This window comes from Cuculus canorus, chromosome 20 (assembly GCF_017976375.1).
Source record: "Cuculus canorus isolate bCucCan1 chromosome 20, bCucCan1.pri, whole genome shotgun sequence".
NCBI lineage: Eukaryota > Metazoa > Chordata > Aves > Cuculiformes > Cuculidae > Cuculus > Cuculus canorus.
In genome coordinates, this window is record NC_071420.1 from 91,864 (window position 1) to 111,397 (window position 19,534).

General features: G+C 51.8%; 1 protein-coding gene across 15 annotated transcripts in view; it reads right to left on the bottom strand.

The window, feature by feature from the left end:
- The window catches only part of RAP1GAP2 (RAP1 GTPase activating protein 2), an 84,846-nt gene that overhangs the window by 38,746 nt on the left and 26,566 nt on the right, over positions 1-19,534 (bottom strand). For 3 of the 15 annotated variants that reach the window (XM_054084710.1, XM_054084707.1, XM_054084705.1), the window contains exon 1: positions 250-394. The exons of 11 other annotated variants lie outside the window; for them this stretch is intronic. In XM_054084710.1, coding sequence (XP_053940685.1) covers positions 250-356 — 107 coding nt within the window. In that variant the 5' untranslated portion in view covers positions 357-394. Of the gene's footprint in view, positions 1-249; positions 395-14,078; positions 14,124-19,534 lie in introns of those variants that run through there. One more of the 15 variants, XM_054084716.1, reaches the window with a different exon arrangement.

The following is a 19,534-nucleotide window of genomic DNA, read 5'->3' on the forward strand; positions in this document are numbered from 1 at the left end:
AGAGTGGGTGCCCCCCACCATCACTTGCAGACCAGTGCAGGTGCCCCCCACCATCCCTCACTCATCAGTGCCGGTGCCCTTCACTATCACCCACCAGCACCCATCCGTGCCGGCGCCCCCAATCATCCCGCAGCTCAGCGGCCGCTGCCGGCTGCCACACGCGCTCCATTTCCAGGCGAATAACGGGCACCTACCTCCACGCTCCCCGCAGCCTCTCTCCCCAATCCATCTTCCCCTCCCGCTGCTTACCTCTTCTCCTTGCTGTGCCGGCGGGAGCGGTGCAGCAGCCCGATGAGCACCACGGCCGCCCGCACCCCCGCCCGCCGGGCGCGCATTCCCCCGCCCGCCCGGGACATCGCGGCTCCCGCCGCCGCCGCCACCCCAGCACCTGCGGGGGAGGCTGCGCCGCCGCCGCCCCGCGCGCTCCCGCCGCCCCGCGCGCTCCCGCACCACCCCCGGCCCCCCCGAGCCCCGGGCCAGCGGGAGGAAGGAGCAGGGACCGCAGCTGCCGTGGGGAAGCTCCCGGAGCAATGATGCTGCGGGGTCGTTTCAGTGCGGGAAGGGCGGGTGCAACTGTAAAACACAAAGCTGACAAGTCCAGCTGAACCGCATCCCTAAGTGTCACGTCTCCAAGACTTCTAAACACCTCCAGGATGGTGAATATGCCAAAGTTTTCATGAAAACCTTTCAGCAACCTCAACCTGTGGAAAGTGTCCCTGCCCCTGGCAGTCGCAGTTGGAACTGGATGATCCTCAAGGTCCCTTCCAACCCAAACCATTCTATGATTCTATGAAAACAGCCCTGCTGTCACCCTTACATGGCGTTCTCCACAGGGTGAAGTCCCATTGCAGCCTGCCCCTTTAAAATCTGAACAGTCAGAAAGCGGGTTTTTTTCCTCTCTTACAAGGCAGAGAGGTTTTTTTTCTGCCTTACAAGTATTTTCTTCTGCCTTTTCCGGACATCGGTAAATCCTTCCCCATGCAGGACAGCTCTGAGCTGGGCCAAGCCAGGCATCCCTCCACACTGCAGAGTTGCTTGGAGCCAGGACTGGGAGCAAAATGGCAGAACAAGCCCTCCGTCTTGCTTCTTACCAAGGGGAGCCAGCACACAGCTTGTTCCATGAAATATATATATATATATAAAATTTTATTTTAATTAAGTAAACTGTAAATGATCTACTTCACAGCCTCAGCACCTTTCCCTGGAAGTCTGTGTCGCCATGGTGATAAAGCACCCAGGTCTCTCACTCCTCCCCCCACCCCTCCCAAGTCTCACCTTCCTCCTCTGCAAGTTTAATTTTCATGGGAATTAGACACAGGACTAGCTACAGCATTTTTAACAGGCTCCTGGTTAGAGGGATGAAAACACAGGCCCTGCTGTCAGTGTGTACAAGAATATTCAAGCAAATATCTGGCCCCTCAAAGGACTCAAACACCAGCATCTGCCCCAAACCCACTGGCGCTCCACGTCCTCATGGCCAGCCTCAGAGAAGTTAGAATAATTCTATCACTTCTTCTGGTCAAGCCCATGAAATCATTCGCCTGGGCAAGCTTTAGCCAGTCCAGCCACAGAAGCAGAGGGAGCACAACCTCCTGCTGGCAGCCAAGTGTAGGACCCCCCAGAGTGGCTGTAGGGCAAAAATTGTCACAGATGACAGCTCAGGGCTTTTGGAAGACCCCTGCCGCAAACAGGCAGCCTGCTGGGGGGCACGCATGGGCTGCAAGGCCAACTGCAGCACGAGCATCCCACCTAAGTGTGACCCTGCTCCTGGGGAAGGATGGGGAGAACACCCCTCTGCTCCTCACCCATGGGTGCAACAGCCCGACAGCTTCGACAATCTGTGGAGCATGAGCTGCCTGAAAAGCCCTGGCCAGAGCAGTCAATCATTAACAGTGCCTCGGCCTCTCCTGGTAAAGTCCATAATAAATGTGTTTGCTCGCGAGCAAACAGCTCATAAAGGCTACAGAGCACATCTGGCACAGAGCAGCCACCTGCACTGCCACCCCCTGCCTGCCACTCTTCAGGTGACTGACACAACTTTAGGTCTGCCCTTTTTGACTGAAGCATTTCAGCATAACCTCTAATTGCATGTATTCTTTAAAATCAACAACAAAAAAAATCAAATATCATCATAATCTCTTTATGCATTCTACTGTAAGTCAGATAAAAATACGTGCAATCTGATTCTTATCAACATGCCACATTAATTCACCCCAGAAGAACCTGACAGCAGGTCAGCCATCACCACATCATCCATATTGACCTACACAGCACATGTGTAGCTCTTCGAAGAACTGAGATCTAAACTTAAATCCAAAATCATTCCTGTCCTATTTCAACAGGTCCCGAAGAGGGTCTGGGAAAGCTGAAGCAGCTGCGGGTCTCTCCAGCACAGTAATTCTAGCACAACTGCCAAGATCCCAAATTCCCTCCAGGGAATTCCCTCCAGGGAAAAGCCCAGCCCATTCTCAAAATACCCCAAAATGTATTTCTGCCTCATCAGTGTGACATTGGATGATGCCAAACTGCATGTTGTGGGTGAAAGAAGGCGAATGAGTAAGAGGAAAAACCTCTGTTAAACCCAGATGAACTACCTTCATCCACACTGGCAGCAAAAAGCGCTCAACTCACACTGCGAAGACTTTTAATAAAGTTTTTGTTGGACCAACAAATCCCTTTGTTCTTGCAGAAAATACCTGGCTGCTTCCTTTCAAGCAGAAATCATCAGGCTGACAAATTTCCCAGGTGTAACAAAATAAAAAAAAAAAAGAAATGAGAGCCCATTTCCATGCCAAATTACACCAATTCTGCAGCACCTCATTAGCTTCCAGTTAATGGAGGGGGCGGGTTTTTAATTTTAAATCTTCTACCTCTCGCATTAAACAGGCAGCTTCAAAATCCATTGACTCTCTCTAGAGAGATTTTTTTCCATCATCTCTCTTCCACTTTTTCAGACAAGTTAAGTATTAATCTCCTCTTGTTTTATGCTGAAGTGGCTCTGTATTGATTGTTAAAGATGTTCAATTCTCTCATATTTGGAAATAGAGAATCTCTTTGAGCAGACATGCTCAGCCATATTCTTTTCTCTACCCAAATACGGCAAACGAGACCACGCTGTAATCAATTCCTTCTGGACTTCATTGTAGCTAATTCGTAATTTATAGGAGGAGAACAAGACAATAAACGGTGAGGGGCTGGAGAAGGGCTGGGAGGGGGTAGGAGCTCAGTGTCCAGGTTGCAGCCACGTAACGGACCTACCTCCTCGCTCTCACAGAGAAAGAGTTGCAAGGGAAATGCCAGATCCCACTTTGCTCCCCTAAGCCTAGCACAAGGAAGCTCCCATCTGGCAACAGCAACATCTTCTCAAGAGTCCAGGGATTTTCCTATAAGGAATCTAGATGCTCAGCCACTGGACACGTGCTTAAAGGAGCACTGAGGACCTCCCGCTCACGAGGACACAAGCTGTGATGGGTCCCTGAAGAAGCTGCCCTGTATCTCTCATGTTCTGCAATTTGATAAATGCTCCAGGACAGGCTGGGGCAGGATGGCAGAGATGCCCAAGGAGGCAGAGAAGGTGGCAAGGCACCTGAATGGTCCCTGCCTGCCTTCCCCAGCACCTGCAGCTCTCCCCTTTCACGCCAGTGGATCCCCTTGCAAAAGGACAGCATATTGTGCACACAGCCATGATTTCACCTTGCCAAAGCGAGAGGCAGGAGTAGGGTGTGGCAGGCTGCACCACAAGGCTGGCATAGGCACAGCATCACACATCGCTGGAGCACCCTGACCCAGGAGCAGAGCCGGGACTCCTTGGCTCCTGCCATACACTGGCCATAGCGCATCCCTAGTTCACACTTTTCTCACTCTCTGAGAGAGGATCCCATCAAACTCATCCCAGCAAGGAGCAAGTTCTCTGTCCATATCCTTGTTGGCTACGGAGACACCCTCTGCAGAGCATGACCCCAGTCCCATGCCTTGTGCCTCAGCACCACGGGACCAGGGTGACTCCAGCCAGCCTCCAGTTCACACAGTGATGAGGGATCCTGCAACAGAGCATCTCCTTCCTGAAGGTTTGACAGGGATACCCTGTTGGGGCCAGCAGCCACGAAAGCCCTCTGGCTGGTGTCTGCACAGATATGCCAAAGGACACCTCATTAGAAAGTTGCTCAAGGCCAGGCTGGATGTGGCCTTGGGCAGCCTGATCTAGGTGGACACATCCCTGTCCATTGCAGGAGGGTTGGAACTGGATGGGGTTTGAGGTCCCAAGGAGCTTAGGTCAGCCCTGCAAGAGGTCCTGAAAGGGCTGCCATGTCCCCATCCATGAAAGCTTTCCAGTCTCAGATGGAGGGAGCTGCTGACAAGCTGTAATGGAGCCTGGACCAGAGACCATGAAGCTCCCTCCCCCTGCCAGCATTTCTGGGCTCTTCAATCTGCATCCTGCCTTTAAAAATTCAGTATTACCTCTGCAGTGACTAAATAACGTCCGAGTTAAGCAGCTGATCCTCTTTTATGAAGAAATAAATATCTCTAAAATGCCCTGACGCTTTTGCTTCATGAAAACAGTTTTGCAGCTAACTAAGGAAGCTGGGTCCCGTGGGGCTGGAGAGAGCTCGTGGCAGGTTAAGACAATTACACACTGTGATTAATAAATCACCTGGGTGGCTGGCTCATCTATGCAAAGCTTGGCATTTTCATCTGGACACTCTGCTAAGGAAGAAGGATCTGAACACACCAGATTGCGACAAGATCAAGACTTCATCCCTGCTATTACTGACTCTCCTGTGAATAAATAACACTATTAATGTTATTAAGAAGCCATACATTTATGGAATAACTTTGTCTTTTAAGTTAATTCTGCAGTGTGATTAAATCACCCACAGGTGAGCAGTCCATCAGCTTTCCCAAGCTGCTCATGGGTGCATTTCAACCTGCAAAGCCCCCCAGGGCCCCATCACTCGCCTCTGAGCCCAGCTCTGGTGACTCAGGGCTTCTCTGGTCAGAGCGGCAGCACTACGTCATCAGACAGCACAGGTTAAGTCCCCGATACCCTCTGTGCCTCCCTTTTCGAGAGATATTTCTGTTTCCCTCGCTCATGAGGGACAGAGCCATAAACGCATGAGCTATGCCAGGCATCTGCCACGGCTAGGCTGGAGGCACAGCCAAACTGTCCCGACGGCATTGTGGCTGAGCCGCAGTAGCCAACTGGGAGCCAGGAGCTCTGCCCAGAAGACCTCTGGCAGAAGAGGGAGATGGACCTCTACAGTGCTTCCCTGACCCAAGTGGGATGCAGCTGGGCACAGACACCACTGCCCAGGTGGGAGAGCTGGGATGGGGGCAGCTGCACCAGCATCAGGAGCCAGAGAGGAACAAAAGGAGCTGAAGCAACATGGATCAAGAGACAAAAATAGTAACCAGTTCCCTGCAAAGGAGCAGTCACATTGCTATTTCCTTCGCATGGGAAGAAAAGGATTTGGGAGCTTGCAAACTCAGGAGAACGCGATTATAGCATTTGAAGCGGTGCTGCAGGAGAAGGATAAGAGTGCACCCAGTTTTGAGAGGAGTATCACAAGAAATAGAGTTTTAGATTATGTTGCATCCAGCCCTAAGTAATCTGATTAGAGATTTATTTTACGGCTTCAGTTAGAAAGACACAGAGGAAATGCCAAGAAAGCTTGAAGCCGTCTCCTTCCTGCAGGTAATGCTGAGACATACCACAGCAAGTTTTCTTTCTCTTCAAACTGTGTGAGACAAGCGCACTATGCCACCAGCAACCTTAGCACTTAGTCAATCCAGAGTGATCGAAGAGGGACTGAAGTGTGCCAAGGCACAGAGCAGACCCAGCTCCCGCCCCAGCACAACTGCCAAGGCTTCCCCACTGCCCTGGCAGCTCCCTGTGCCTCAGTACTGTGGCTCCTGTACAGACGTATGGGATTGATGTGCAAAAAGAAATTTATCTGCCTAGCTCAACTGAGAGGAAATGCAATGGGCTTGGCCCCCATGCAGAGCCCATCCCCATCACCAGCACACACAAGCATCTACCTTTTGCCTGACTTGGAGCTGAGCATGGCTCACAATGAGACATCTCCTCAGTGCAATTATCAGCCTTCCCAGGAAATAAGCAAGGAAAGCAATCAAAGCCACAATGAAAGAACAAAAATTCATTAGAAGTGAATGGCTTCTTGCTGCAGAAGGAAGCCAAAGCTCAGGCAGGCATTGCCACCCATTAAAAATGAGCTGACCTCTCATAAGAGCGGCAGCAGGGTCTGAGGGACAGCAGCACTGCAGACCAGCACCTGTGAGAGCTAGGAAATAGCTACGAGCCTGGATGATAGCCTTACAGTGATAAGATAAAGGGGAACGGTTTTAAGCTGAAAGAGGGTAGATTCAGATAAGATCTTAGGAAGAAATTTTATACTGTGAGGGCAGTGAGACACAAGCTGCCCAGAGAAGTCCTGGCTTTCCCATCCCTGGAGGTGTTCAAGACCAGACTGGATGAGGCTTTGAGCAGTCTGATCCAGCGGGAGGTGTCTCTACCCATAGCAGGGGGGTAGAACTGGATGATCTGGATGCAGCGTGCACCTATTCTGTGGTTAGAGAGAAGAAACTTAAGTATGTAAAGCCATCAAAAAAGACAACCTAAAAATAACAAAGGACTTAGCAGGCCCCAGACTCAACCCCATTCTGGCTGCACCCTCTGCACAAGCCATCCTTTCCCTAGAGGTGGGGCAGGGCTTTTGCTGCAACTCGTGATGTCTCTTGCTGTGTTTGCACAGTAGCAGGGTGAGAAAAGCAGGTAGCAGCACTGAAAGCACCTCCCAGCAGGCATCAATATTAAAAAAAAAAAAATAATAAAAACATTATAAAAAGCCACAGAAAATGGGCCAAACCCTCAAGGACCACAGCATCCATGCTTCCCTACAGGGAATTGTGCTCCTGGCTGTTAGACACCCCAGTGCCTGGCTATTCCCCTGCCTTCTTCAGCACATGCAGGACCAGAGAGTTTTAGGGTGAACCCCCATCAGCTGCAAGGTCCACGTGGTGAGGGGCACAGCTTCCCCAGTGGGATCCTGGTGCCCTTGGTGGACAGCCATGGATACCTCCACCCAGCCATCCTCCCTTGCCCATGCCACTGCTGCTCACAGTCCGCGCAGACACGGCAGGAACTCAGCCCCAAGTGCCTGCCGTTCACTCCCAGCCTCCTAAGGACATTGTCTCTATCACCTGGGACCCCTGTGTGCCCACAGCTCCCATGGCTACAGTCAGGGCAAGCCCTGACTCCATGCATGGCACCGTGTCTCCCCAGGCCCCAGCCCCCACCCTCGCAAGTAGTAGGGGCTTACTACGACACCACAGGGTAGGCTCCAGGCTTTACCCACACTGCTCAAGGGAGCCTGAAAATCCTCAGCTCTTGCTCTGGCCAACACAGTTGGTCCTAAGGGCATGTTGCAGACCTTATTTCTTCAGTTTACAAGCACCTTCAGAGCAAAACGTGAACAATTTTCCCATTATGGTGCTCAGCATAAAACCAGACAGTGACACCAGCTCTGGAGCCAAGCTCCTTGGGCAGGCCCTGGACAGCGGCAATGGTTTCGGTTGCGTATGCTGTGCTCAGCAGCCTCCTTGGTGTGGAAACCAGCACTGTGAACACTCGCAGTACCCCTTGCCCATCCCTGCCCACTCCAAAACTGAGCAGAAATCAGTCAGCAGAGCCCTATAAAGCCTCATCTGGGCTGGCTACAGCAGCTACAGAAGCAGCTCCTTGCCCAAGTACAGGATATTTCCACGCTGGTAGACACACAAACTCACACGCAGACTCCCAGTGCCCTGTGGAGGACAGCTAAGAAGCAATTTAAGCTTCAGTGCAAGGCAGGCACCACCACTCTGTTAAGCCATGAGGGTGCAAACTGCTCCTTTCTGGAAACAGAGAGGCTCAGCTAATCTGGATCCCATTCGGTCCCTGTGCTCTGCAGAGAAGAGCATGACAAGACCTTCATTACATCAGTTACCCAACACAATCAGCTGTTGGCTGCTGTGGCTTGCAAACAGATCTCATTCCTGGCAATTTATGCAGCCTTTTCTGGGTGACCAGAGCAGATCACAGGAGCAGCAGCTAAGGAAGGAGCTGGCAGCACCTTCTCCCCGCACGCCCTGGACCATCCCTGCTCAGCACAGTGCAGTCTCCAGAACATCACAATGAAATGGTTAACCACTGCAAAGTGCCTGGATGATGCCGAGCACTGTAACTACTGCTACACCTGTGTTCATCAGACTTTAAAATGCACCTGAAACAGGCTGTTTGTTAGAGCACTCAAACTGAGATACTAACAGCTGGTGGGAAACTAGGGATCAGGCATAGCTCAGGATGGGGCCTAAAGCTCAGCATGGAGCAGGCTGGGAGAGGTTTTTCTGATTCATGAAAGCCATCTGACATTTCAGCACAAAGTGTTACTGGTAGCCCTCTGACGTTGCTGTATATCGCAATAGCACACAGAGTACAAACCAAGATATCTCTGCATTAGCACAGCCATAAAAAAAACGTATCTGTATTATCACACTGCAATTAAACGATGAGCACAAAAGGCTGAAAGTGGATGTCACAGCATGGCTATTTGTACCCCAGAAAGGTGACTTGTACCAGTGCACAGGTGACTGTGTGGCTGGGCCACGGGACCTGCTTGCCATGCCATCCCCTTCCTTTCTCCTTCTGCTGAGAAGCCAAGAGGAGGAGGCAGCAAATATTTGCCTACTTAGCAGGGCTAGCAGGAGGTCAAACGAATGGCTATTTACTCAAGAATGAGAGCTGCTGCGATTCGCACTGCAGAGTGCAGGGTCCTGTCTGCATCTGCTCCACCAGCACCAGCCAGCAGTGTGCCCGTCCTCCCATGGGCACCTATCCCTTGCCCCACCACAACCACCATGTGGTGGCACCAGAGCTGGGGACTTGTCCCCCTAATAGCAGCGAGCAGCCACGCTCGTCTACTGCCATGTCCTTCTCATCTTCCCCGACCAAGCTTCAAAATTGCAGCCTTTTAATTAGAAGGGCTGCAAATTATCCATTCACTCATTTCTTCTGGCCCCGCTCCCTGCAGCAAGCCATGGAATAGTCACCACAAAGTATACACCGGGAAAGCCAACCAGCCAATCCAAACCTTACCCGTCAGCACCCCAGCTTCAGTCCCCGCTTCTAGAGACCAGAGCAGCAAAGCCTAACAAGAAGTGTCCCACCAGCCACCTTCCATGTAATTAGCCCTGCGCAGGATGAAGCATCACCCAAGATGCACTTTGTCTTTCCAGGAGCTCATCAGTCACAGGCAGCTGACACCACCACGAGAGGAGCTGCAGCAGAAGCAGTAAGGGTTCATCCAATCCAGGAAGGTCACCAAACTTATATCCATGACTTGCAAAGAAAACCTTGCTGGCTGAGTGAGGCCACATAAATGCAGAAATAGCTCTTCATGCAGGGCTACTGCAGCAACACTTTCCAGATCAAACACTCTGGGGTCGGGCAGGAATGTTCAGTTCTCTGGCCTGTATTCAGTATAAAACCATCTCTGATAGTCCAGGGGACTTAGACAGCTTGATCTGCTTTACATAAGAAGCTATACAATCAACTGTCTACACATCTACAGATACCTATCCACACACCTCTGTGTCTGACTACAGGTTCTCATGGTTTTATGTGAACCCTTCAGCATCCTCCAGAGAGGCACGGTTTTGCCTAGAACCTCTCAAATAGCACCTTCCCATCACCTACATCCTGAGCCTTCAGAACAAGCGTTGCATTTTGGTGTTTAGCCCACCCTTCAGCATCTGCAAGCAGGGCAGCACTGGCTCTGGATCCTCCACACATCACAGTTCCACAGCAAGAACCATGATAAAGCAAAGCAGTTCTGCAGACAGGAAAATCAGGAGGAGAAAGCAGGTATGCCTCCTGCTGCTGCTGTGGGCGGGCAGGGATCTCTGAGGCTTGGGTGCAGCGTCAGCCCCTGCCTAGTGTGCTCCCTTGAGTGACTGTATCATTTCTGGTGGTGAAACACAGTACGAGGTAGTCATGCCTATGACAGCAGAAAATTATATGGAAATAGTATTCTTGATAATCTGGGGCATTCTTCCCTGTGAACACAGGCTTTCTGAAGAGATGAGCTCCAAGATTTCAGCGTTCTATTAGATTAGATCAAATCAGCAGAGGAAATAAGTCTTTACAGCATGAGCAGATCCTTTGAAATTTACTATCAAATCAGGGAACTAAATGCCATCATTTATCATTAACATCACTAATAAAGCCAGATTCAGGATGCACAGCAAACTAACCTCAGCCACAGCCCAATGCTTCCAGCACCCTCCTCAGCCATTGGTCCTTCCCCAGCTCCCAGTGCAAAACAAAGACCATCCCTGAAGCTGTTATTCCAATCAATCACCAGCATCTAGTCAGGAAGATCAGGATTAGACCCAAACTTTAACCTCACCCAAGCAATGCCCCACCCCAAGGATAGTGCAAGGAATGCAGGAGCAGGGGTAAGACCCCAGGCAGAGTTGAGGAGGAGTAGGGTGGACTTGGGCAGAAGGGGCAGGCTCTCAGGGACTGCTCGCTGGAGCCCAGTGTTTCAGGGAGAGCCACCCTTCACCCTGTGCAGGCTCCCATCAGCCACAGGCAGGGGAACACTGGGAGAGGCATGGGGCTGGCTGGCACTGCTCCTCCTGTAGCAACAGGCAATGTCAACCCATGTCCCTGAGTCCAACTGCTGCAGCAAGCCGTCACTTCAGCTCCACCTCCACAAGAGCTGGTCTCAAACTAAACACCCCAAAGCATCCAGTTATGGCATCAGATGCAGTACTGTGCCACCAGTCCCACACTGTACAGCCTAAACCTCAAATTTCTTAACTTTACCCGAGGGACCATGGCAGCCCCTGGCATACCAGTGCTGTGCCCAGTACCAGTGCTGTGCCCAGTACCAGCGCTGTGCCCAGTACCAGCGCTGGTGAGCTGCAGCCAGCATGGGCTTGGTCCTTGCCCGGACAGAGGGAGCAGAAGAGCCGGTGGCTGCAAACACACATCCTCCTGGCAATGCTGAATATTCAGCTGGCTCAGGAGGGGCTGCTCCAGAGAAGCGCTAATCACATTATGCAAAAGAGAAACCCCAGCCAAGCAGAGTGCATGTCTGGGCCTCTCTAGTCTCTCTCGACAGGGCAGTGGCATCACAGCCGCTCCCTCTTCCAAGCCCCTCACCACCATAGCAGCAGCCCCCTGGCCCGAGAAAAGCATCAGGAGTGGCAAATTAATCTAAAGACATTGATAGAGAGATGGCAGCCCACAACAACCACCAGTCTGGCACTGCTGCAGGTGTAAGCAGGAGCCCTAGAAAAACCTCATGCTGCTTCTCAGCCTTGGTTTCCCTCAATGCTGAGGAGTTTTGGTGACAGAAATGGGTTGTATTTGCCTCATGCTGCAATGAGTTCCCTGCCCTACAGGAACAGCGCCAGCATCCAAGCAGGGAGAAACACCTTCTACCTCCAGGAACCTTGAGGAGAGGTCAGTGCCCTGCTCTGCTGTGCTCGCTAGTGGTGAACTGCGAGGAATAGTCATTGTTTGGTGCAGGAACACATCCCAGTGTGACAAAGGGCAGCAGCAGGACCCAGCAGCTCCCCCAGGAGATGCCACCATCTCAAATACCTGTCTCCCTCAGACATCTTGTATGATGCGAGAGCGTTAAAAGACATATCATTTGTGGAGCTAAAGCACAGGTATTATATCTCAGTGACACATCCCTACAATAGGGAATGCGCTGAAGTCAATCACATCCCAAAATGGGTTGCTGTTGCTCTACAGTTTCTTCCTTGCCTTCCAGATCAACAAGATAGAATATGATGCAGTTGTTAGCTGGAAAACAACCATCCTCCTTTTTAAATCATCCCGCAGTGTGCAACCTCATCAACAACCAGGAAGAAGAGACCTGGATTGTGTGTGCCAGAGCTTTGGGAAGTGGAGGATTCTACACCAGTGGGCAGGAGCTCTCCCGGCAGCTGGTACTCACACCTGCACAAGGGAGGCTGGACACAGGGAATCTGCTCTGTGCTGGCTCCATCCGGCACAACACCCATACCACTATAGGGTCTCTGGGCAGTTGCTCATCCTCTCTACGATGAGATGTGCCTGCAGTAGCATGGGACCGCCCTGGTGAAGGCAGCATCTTTCATATGTACAGCCAGGAATTACCACAACCACATCCAGCTGTAGCAGCAGTTGTAAGCAACACTACAAATGCAGTAGAAATGAGGACTCCATCACCTACAGCTGCGAAGAGCCTGTGAGGGTATGAAGATGGCATCTCAGATGAAAGCACATTACTTATGTGCCACATTTCTCAGTCTTTCCTTTTCAGAGAGTTGACATGATCCCCGGGTCTGATCCTATGCTTCTTATCATCATATTCTCATTCTCCTGCCCACCAGCACAACTCCCTGTTCCTGAGCTTAACATGCAAGCAAAGAGCAAATTTCTCAGCTAACACAGGTGGACTGGGGTGTTGAAGCTCCAATGAGGACCTGATAGAAACCCTGCTCTTCTCCTGGATGCAGCCGGTTATCAGCCCCACGTCACTAAGCAATGTAACCCATGTCATCTCAGGGAAGAGAAAATCGAGCTCTGCCTTCCAAATTGCAGAGGATTAACAACAAATTGCTGGTAGGAGGAAGGAGCTGTTACAGTCCCTAGCATGACACTGCTAACGTTTGAGAGGAAAGAGACAGGACAGTGTCTGAATGGAGTGACCTTTGAGTCTTCACAGAGACTTCACAATACAGCTCTGACCTATTCAAGTATGTCAAGCCCCTGCACGTCTCTGCTGGGTGGGAGTCTGAGACAAGCCAGGCTTGTACAAGAGGCTTTGGAGGATGTGAGGCTCTCGTGTACCATATGGGTTCAATACTGATTCTGGTGTTCACTACCCAAGTGCAAAATGAGCATGATGAGTCCCTCTAGAAAGAAAAAAACAGAGAGGGAGAGGGCCATTTCCAGACAGAGACCATGGAAGCTGCCAGCACTGAAGCTTCCCATGGCACAGCAGTGCTGCCAGGCAGCTCCTGGGCACCAGGCGTAGTGCCAATGACCACACACCCCCACTGCGCCACGGGGCTCATCAGTGCCGGTCACCACCAGGAGGCTGGGACCCCTCTAAATAGAGGGAATAGCAACAGCAGGAACAGTAATTAACAGAATTATCATTATGAACAAACCACAGGCTTTGGTGCACTGCACTCCCGTTGCCAGTGCTCCCTGCCCTGCTCTGGGCTCCTCAGCTTTGAGGAGCTGGGGCCACTTGTGCTCTCCCACTCAGCAAGTGGACACACAGCCACCGCAAGGGAAGGCCAGTGGGCACACCCAGCAGAGGAAGAGCCCCCCAAACCTGCAGCGCTCACCAGCAGCCAGGGACGCTACCCCACCTGCACCTCTCAGCTCCTGCAGACAACCCCATCCTCCCGCGCATTCAGATATTTGGGAGCACGCACCCACAGGCAGACGGTATGTCTATCACTCCAGCCACTAAGGCTCCTTGCCCTTACCACAACATTATCTACTTTTAGAAGGCTGCTATTCTTCAGAGCAGCCACCTTTTGATTGTCTGCAAACAACTCCTATTTTGACAGGCTATAAATATAGGAGGAGAAAAGAGATATATAAATCAGCACAGTTTATTAGCTCTGAAACAGAGCTAATAGAGCCACGTGGGGTCGTTAAGTCCTCTGGGAAGATGTAATTGTGGATAATCTAGCTTTAAATATGAAAAGGCTGTTTTGACAGCAACAACAACATTTTAACATACGGGACTGGGAAGTACACGAGCAGAACGTGTTGCTGTGTCACCGCCAATGTCGCTGGGAAGCGGTGTTTGCATTACCAGATAAGGGCCCACTGCCTCCATTCTACAGCTGGGGCTTCTGCAATAATAAACCCCAATATCTACAGCAAGCCACCGAGAGGAAAGTGCTTAGCCAAATAAGGAGGAAAGTCTCTCAGGGCAGGAGCATCAGTGGAGCTGTACCAGTACCCTCCCCAAAGTTTTTTATATACGTATATATCTTACCAGATTAAATGGTTGGAACGCCTCAAGTCCACAAAGCCAACGGCACCTTTCTCCTTCTGGGAAAGCTTCCTCCCTCCAAGGCAGGCATTGAAACATGCTGCAAGGGTGCTACGTGCAGCATGGGGCTGGGTATCTCTGGTGGCAGCTGGGGTGATAACTGCCCTTCCACGAAGAGGGAAGTGCTCTCGAGTGCTCGCCAGAGATAGGAGGGAGACGTTGGGACTGGCTAGATTTTGTAAATCCCCAGCCAGCCCGGGGACAAGCAGGGGCAGGACTGACTGTGCCCCTGCCACTGCTCATGTCCTGCGCGAGCACCCCTGACTGGGCTGCATTGTGCTCCCTGCTGCTCCCCAGCCACCATCTCCAGCTTCCCCTCATTCTTCATCTCCCAACTATGGTGGCACCACCTGCAGGAGGGTGTTTTGCAATACCATACATAGTGAGCGACTGCACAAAATGCTGAACACAAAGGATCCTTCGTCCAGCACCTATCCTAGCACTGGTGGGAGCTGATGAGCTAAGACTGACCACTTGGGCTCATCTTTCTCCCACGGGTGTGCCAGCAGCTGACTGGGGCTGGTGCTGCACCGTTGCCCATCCTGGCTGGCAGAACAGGTACTAAGCAGCAGCAGCATCCTCAGGGCTCCAAACGCTCCACTTCATTGTTGCACATGGAGTGTCAGTGTCCCCAGCCCCAAGAAGTCTGTGACTCTGCTCAACCAGACCTCATCAATGCTCCTCAGATCCTTCTCAATTTTTCTTCTTGAAATTATATGGTGCCTCAGCAAAAAGAGCAGATCTTGCACCCATTGAAAGTAATTTTTGTCCATAAAGAAAATAGGATATCATTGAGACCCTCAGCTCCCAGGTTGGTTTTGTCCCTTAGAAAATGTGATTTTGGGGGGTGGTTCTGCACTTGAACATGGTGCCAGTGGGATGCTGTGCTGTTTGCACTCCACCAGCCACAGTCCCAGGTCAAACAGCCCCAACACAGCTACAACACCCAAACCCTGGTGCTGTGTTAGTGCTCCGTGGAGAGAACCCCTTTTCCTTCACCCGTGAACGTGCCAGAAGTCAAGGGGCAGAGGAAGACGTGACCCGCCCTGGCACATACCCAGCTTGGGTTTATCTTCAGTAACAAAAGAGTCACCAAAAAACATCACTATACTAAAAGAAACACCAAAATCCATTTCTGTCCCAACTAAGGACACAAGGTGCAACCTCCAGCATCACATACTGTGGGCAGAAGGGCAGAAGTGTCTGTCAGCAGCACCCACTCACAGCCCCAACACACTTGCAGCTTCAGCAGCAGGGGCCCGGCAGCTGCAAAGGGCATTCTGAGGACACGATGGGTGTTGACAGCACCCACATGGGACAGGACCATCCCTATCTCAGTCCAGCAGCCAATGCTGCAACGAGGGCAAAGCCCAGATTTCACAGAAGGAACCAGGACTGGGACAGGCTAATTTCTGAGGTGTTGGGATCCACTCAGCCCAGGTCTGTGGTAACTGAGGCACCAGCACCACAGCCAAGCTCCAGCCACACTTGGTGAGCAGCCCTGCACCCACCCAACCTGCCTATCCTGGGTGCTGCTGCCTGGCACTGGAACCCATGGCAGTCCCAGCTGGATGATGACACAGTGCTGACCTGCTCATCCACAGGCCACCAGACCCTCAGCTGGCAATGAAAATGTTGCTGACAGACCAATTCCTTTGTATAAAAAGCAAATAAAGCAGCAGCAGTGAGAGCAGGCTGATGATTCACTTCAGCCACAGACGCCTTGCCCTACTTTCACCCCAGTTTCACCAGTTTTACATTCTTCCTTTTAAATTACTGACTCCCACCTTTGCTTCCTCATGCTGAAGATCTCCAACCTGGGGAGGCACAGGCACACATCAGGATGCGAGGGCCAGCAGTGCAGCTCCCCCACTGTGAGGGGCTTCAAGGCACAGCGCCGGGCAGGACCCCCCAGCAGAAGCAGAGAAAAGCCAGTGCCAGGTCCCAGCTCACCAGAAAGCACCAAGCAGCACCCCATTCTCTGCAATCCCTTAACTCATCACTCACACTACCGTCCAGAGCGGTGACCACCACAGAGCGACTCGTGTTGCAAACTGGGGGACTCGCTGCAGCCTGCTCAGGAACAGAGACCCCCAGAAAGGGAAGGAGAGGTGACCCCATGGGCTATGCAGCAGCAGGACCCCCTGCTTTTATCCACTCACAGGGCACAAGCGGCAGCAAAAGCCGAGCACTGGCATGCTGACTGCTGGCACACCTAGTAAGAGGCTTCAGCCAGGGAAGCTTCAGCAGGGACTGAGGGGATGAGCAGGAGCACTCGCAGGCTGCAGCCAAGTTGGGAAGGAGCCTCTGAAAGGCCCCAGGCACCACAGCGACCTGCTGCCTCTCCTTGCTTCTTTGTATCTGCACTGCAAATAAAAGAGGACTTGGAAAGCTTTCATACGTGCCCATCTCATCTCCCTCACAGAAGAAGAGGATCAAATCGTACCGCCTGGTCCTGGATGCAAACCAAAATACTTCAAACCACACTGCCGTACCTCAAAAAAATTCTATCACCAAGCCCGTGAAGGACTTGACTCTGGATCGGGCACAGCCCAAACCCAAGGCAGCTCCAGCCACCCATCAGCAGTCCACACTGGGAGCTGGGGTAAAGCTGCCTTGCCTTCACGCCTGCCCGCAGCCCCAACCTCCCTGGGCTAGTCTCCTGCCAGGCAGAGCTGTCACCTCAGATCTGCATTAAGACAGTCCTGACATTCATCTGCACAGCCCTCAAATACCTCAGTGTTGACGAGGGCTGGTGTAAACGCACTGGAGGCGGCTATCACACAGCAGACGGTGAGCAGGACTAGAGGGAGCCAGCATCCACAGCAGCAACAGGGACCTGTCACCATGCCTGGCCACTCAACTGCAGCCTCCCTGTCACTCACAAAGGGCTTGTCACTGCAACCAGTAGCCAAGCCACTGCAGGCACTAGACCTGCTGCCAACAAGAAGACTCATTCTGCCTGGGATGTCATGTCTGGCCACGAGCCTCCAAGCTGCCCACACCCTGCATGAATGAACACAGTGCAACACTGATCTCCCCAGAGAAAAGGCAGAGCAGTGGCTTCCCTGGGGAAATGTTAAATGAGGTAAACCAGAGCTGCATCAGAAGCGTGACAAGCAGGTTGAGGAAGGTGAATCTCTCCCCCTGCTCTGCTCTCGTGAGACCTCACCACGAGAGCTGTGTTCAGTTCTGGAGTCCTCAACACAGGAATGACACAGCTCTGTTGTAGCAAGTCCAGAGGAAGCCACAAAGATGATCCAGGGATCATCTGGCACCTGCCACGCCAGGATAGGCTAAGAGAGTTGGTGGTGTTCACCCTGGAGAAGAGAAGGCTCTGGAGAGACCTTAGACCAGTACTGAAAGGGGTACAGGAAAGCTGGGGAGGGGCTCTTGATCAAGGAGTGCAGGGATAGGATGAGGGGGAATGGTTTTAAGCAGAAAGAGAGGAGATTGAGAGTAGACAGAAGGATGAAATTTCTTCCTGCGAGGGTGGGGAGGCCCTGGAACAGGTTGCCCGGAGAAGTCATGGCTGTCTCATACCTGGAGGTGTTCAAGGCCAGGTTGGATGAGGCTTTGAGCAGTCTGATCCAGTGGGAGGTGTCCCTGCCCAAGGCAGGGGGCTGGAAGCGGATAATCCTTAAGGTCCCTTCCAACCCAAACCATTCTAGGGTTCTATGATTTGGAAGGGACTGTACCATTTCAGGGCGCACTCTGCCTCCTCGCCCCTCACTGCCACATGAACACAGGGGAAACCCTTCAGGAACCCACCCAACACCTGCCTTAGGACGCTGACTCAGGACCCATCACAGATGGTTTAGTTTTCCAGCAAAATTTACAAAAAAAAAAAAAATCAGAGTCAGATAGAGTCAGAGGAAGGAGAAAGGCTCAGGAGAATTTGCTGTGATCAGATGAGCTGCACGTACATCGATAAGAATTAATATAATCTACAACAGCAACATCAGAAAAGGAGTAAAGGGAGAGGTGTCACTACAGGACGAGAAGAGCTTCCGAGATGGCGGGACAATGCATCTTGGACAACCTTCACTTCATCCAGATGCCCAATCAATGCTTCTCCACACACACCCATTTAGAGGCTCTCCCTGGCACTTGACTAGGAGCCTGGACCTTGTTTTGCATCTCCAGCCCCAGCACTCCAATCCCTGGCTGCTGCCCAGAGAGTTCTCTGAAACAGGCTGTGGCAGGAGCCACCAACACAGGCTACCACTTGCCTTGCCCAGCGCCAGGGCTTCCACACCCAGAGGGACACACGGCACCATAGCACCAGGGTGTGCGGACCCCCACCTGGGGTCTCCAGCTTGGTCTGGTGAACTCGGGGGAGAGGGACAGGGATGAACATCAAAAGGCAGAGCAGAAAGCACAGGCACCCTTCAAAGTTTGCTCTAAGTCCCAGGGCATCCTTTGTACACCAGTCCCACACGTTCAGTTCTTCTTGCACCGCTGCAGAGATGAGGTAACAGCCCAACCCAACAGAAGCCTGCCCACCTCCCCTGTTCACCACAGACTGCTGCTCTGCATTAGTTCTGATAGTGTTTTCTTTGCAGTGTACGGCACACAGTACTACAAATAAAGCATGATAACAAAAGATATATGTGTGCAATTACTCGTTTTAAAAGGTGCTAATAAAGTCAAAGGAATTTACTCGGACACAATCTGCTCTCCAGACCTTGTCCTCAAAAGACCTACACAAATCTCCACGATTACTGCAACAGTCAGTGCAGCTACCATCAAGAAGCTACATCATTCCCACATCTTCCCATTAACTCAGCTCTGGCCCATCAAATATTAAAGAGCCTCAAGCCTGGACACAGCTTGTTTTACGAAAGTCAAGTGACTCTTTCGTCTCTTCGCTTCCCACCTTTATCTTCCATCACTGTCTCTGTCATCAGACGAGCATCACATGCTCTTTCATGTGAATTTTAGCCCAACACACACCAACTCTCAGTAACTGGTGTACAAGGCTTCTCTGTTCCACAGAGACGTGATGATTTCATTGCTATTTTTGCTTTATAAGGCTAAAGCGAGAGATGAGTCTCTGCCTGCAGGAGGAACTTAATTTTTATTGATTTTTTTTTTATTTGATTTTAAATGCTCAGTGGTTTCTCAGTACCTCCTACTGATGATGCCATGGAGAAAATAACCAAAGCACAGAGGGCTGGGGAGCCATCAGCAGGCAAAGGGCTAACCTCCAGCGTGGGACATCACCCAACCAGCTCATTCCCAAGGAGTCCAGTTGCATGGAGGAGGAAGGTCCCCACAGGTCCACCTCCAACACACCTTCCCACTGCCAGCATCCCCAGTACAAGGACTTCCTGAGGCAGGGGGACACAGGGGTCCCTGCCTGGCCCACTGGGACCCCTGCACTTGCTGTGCCACCT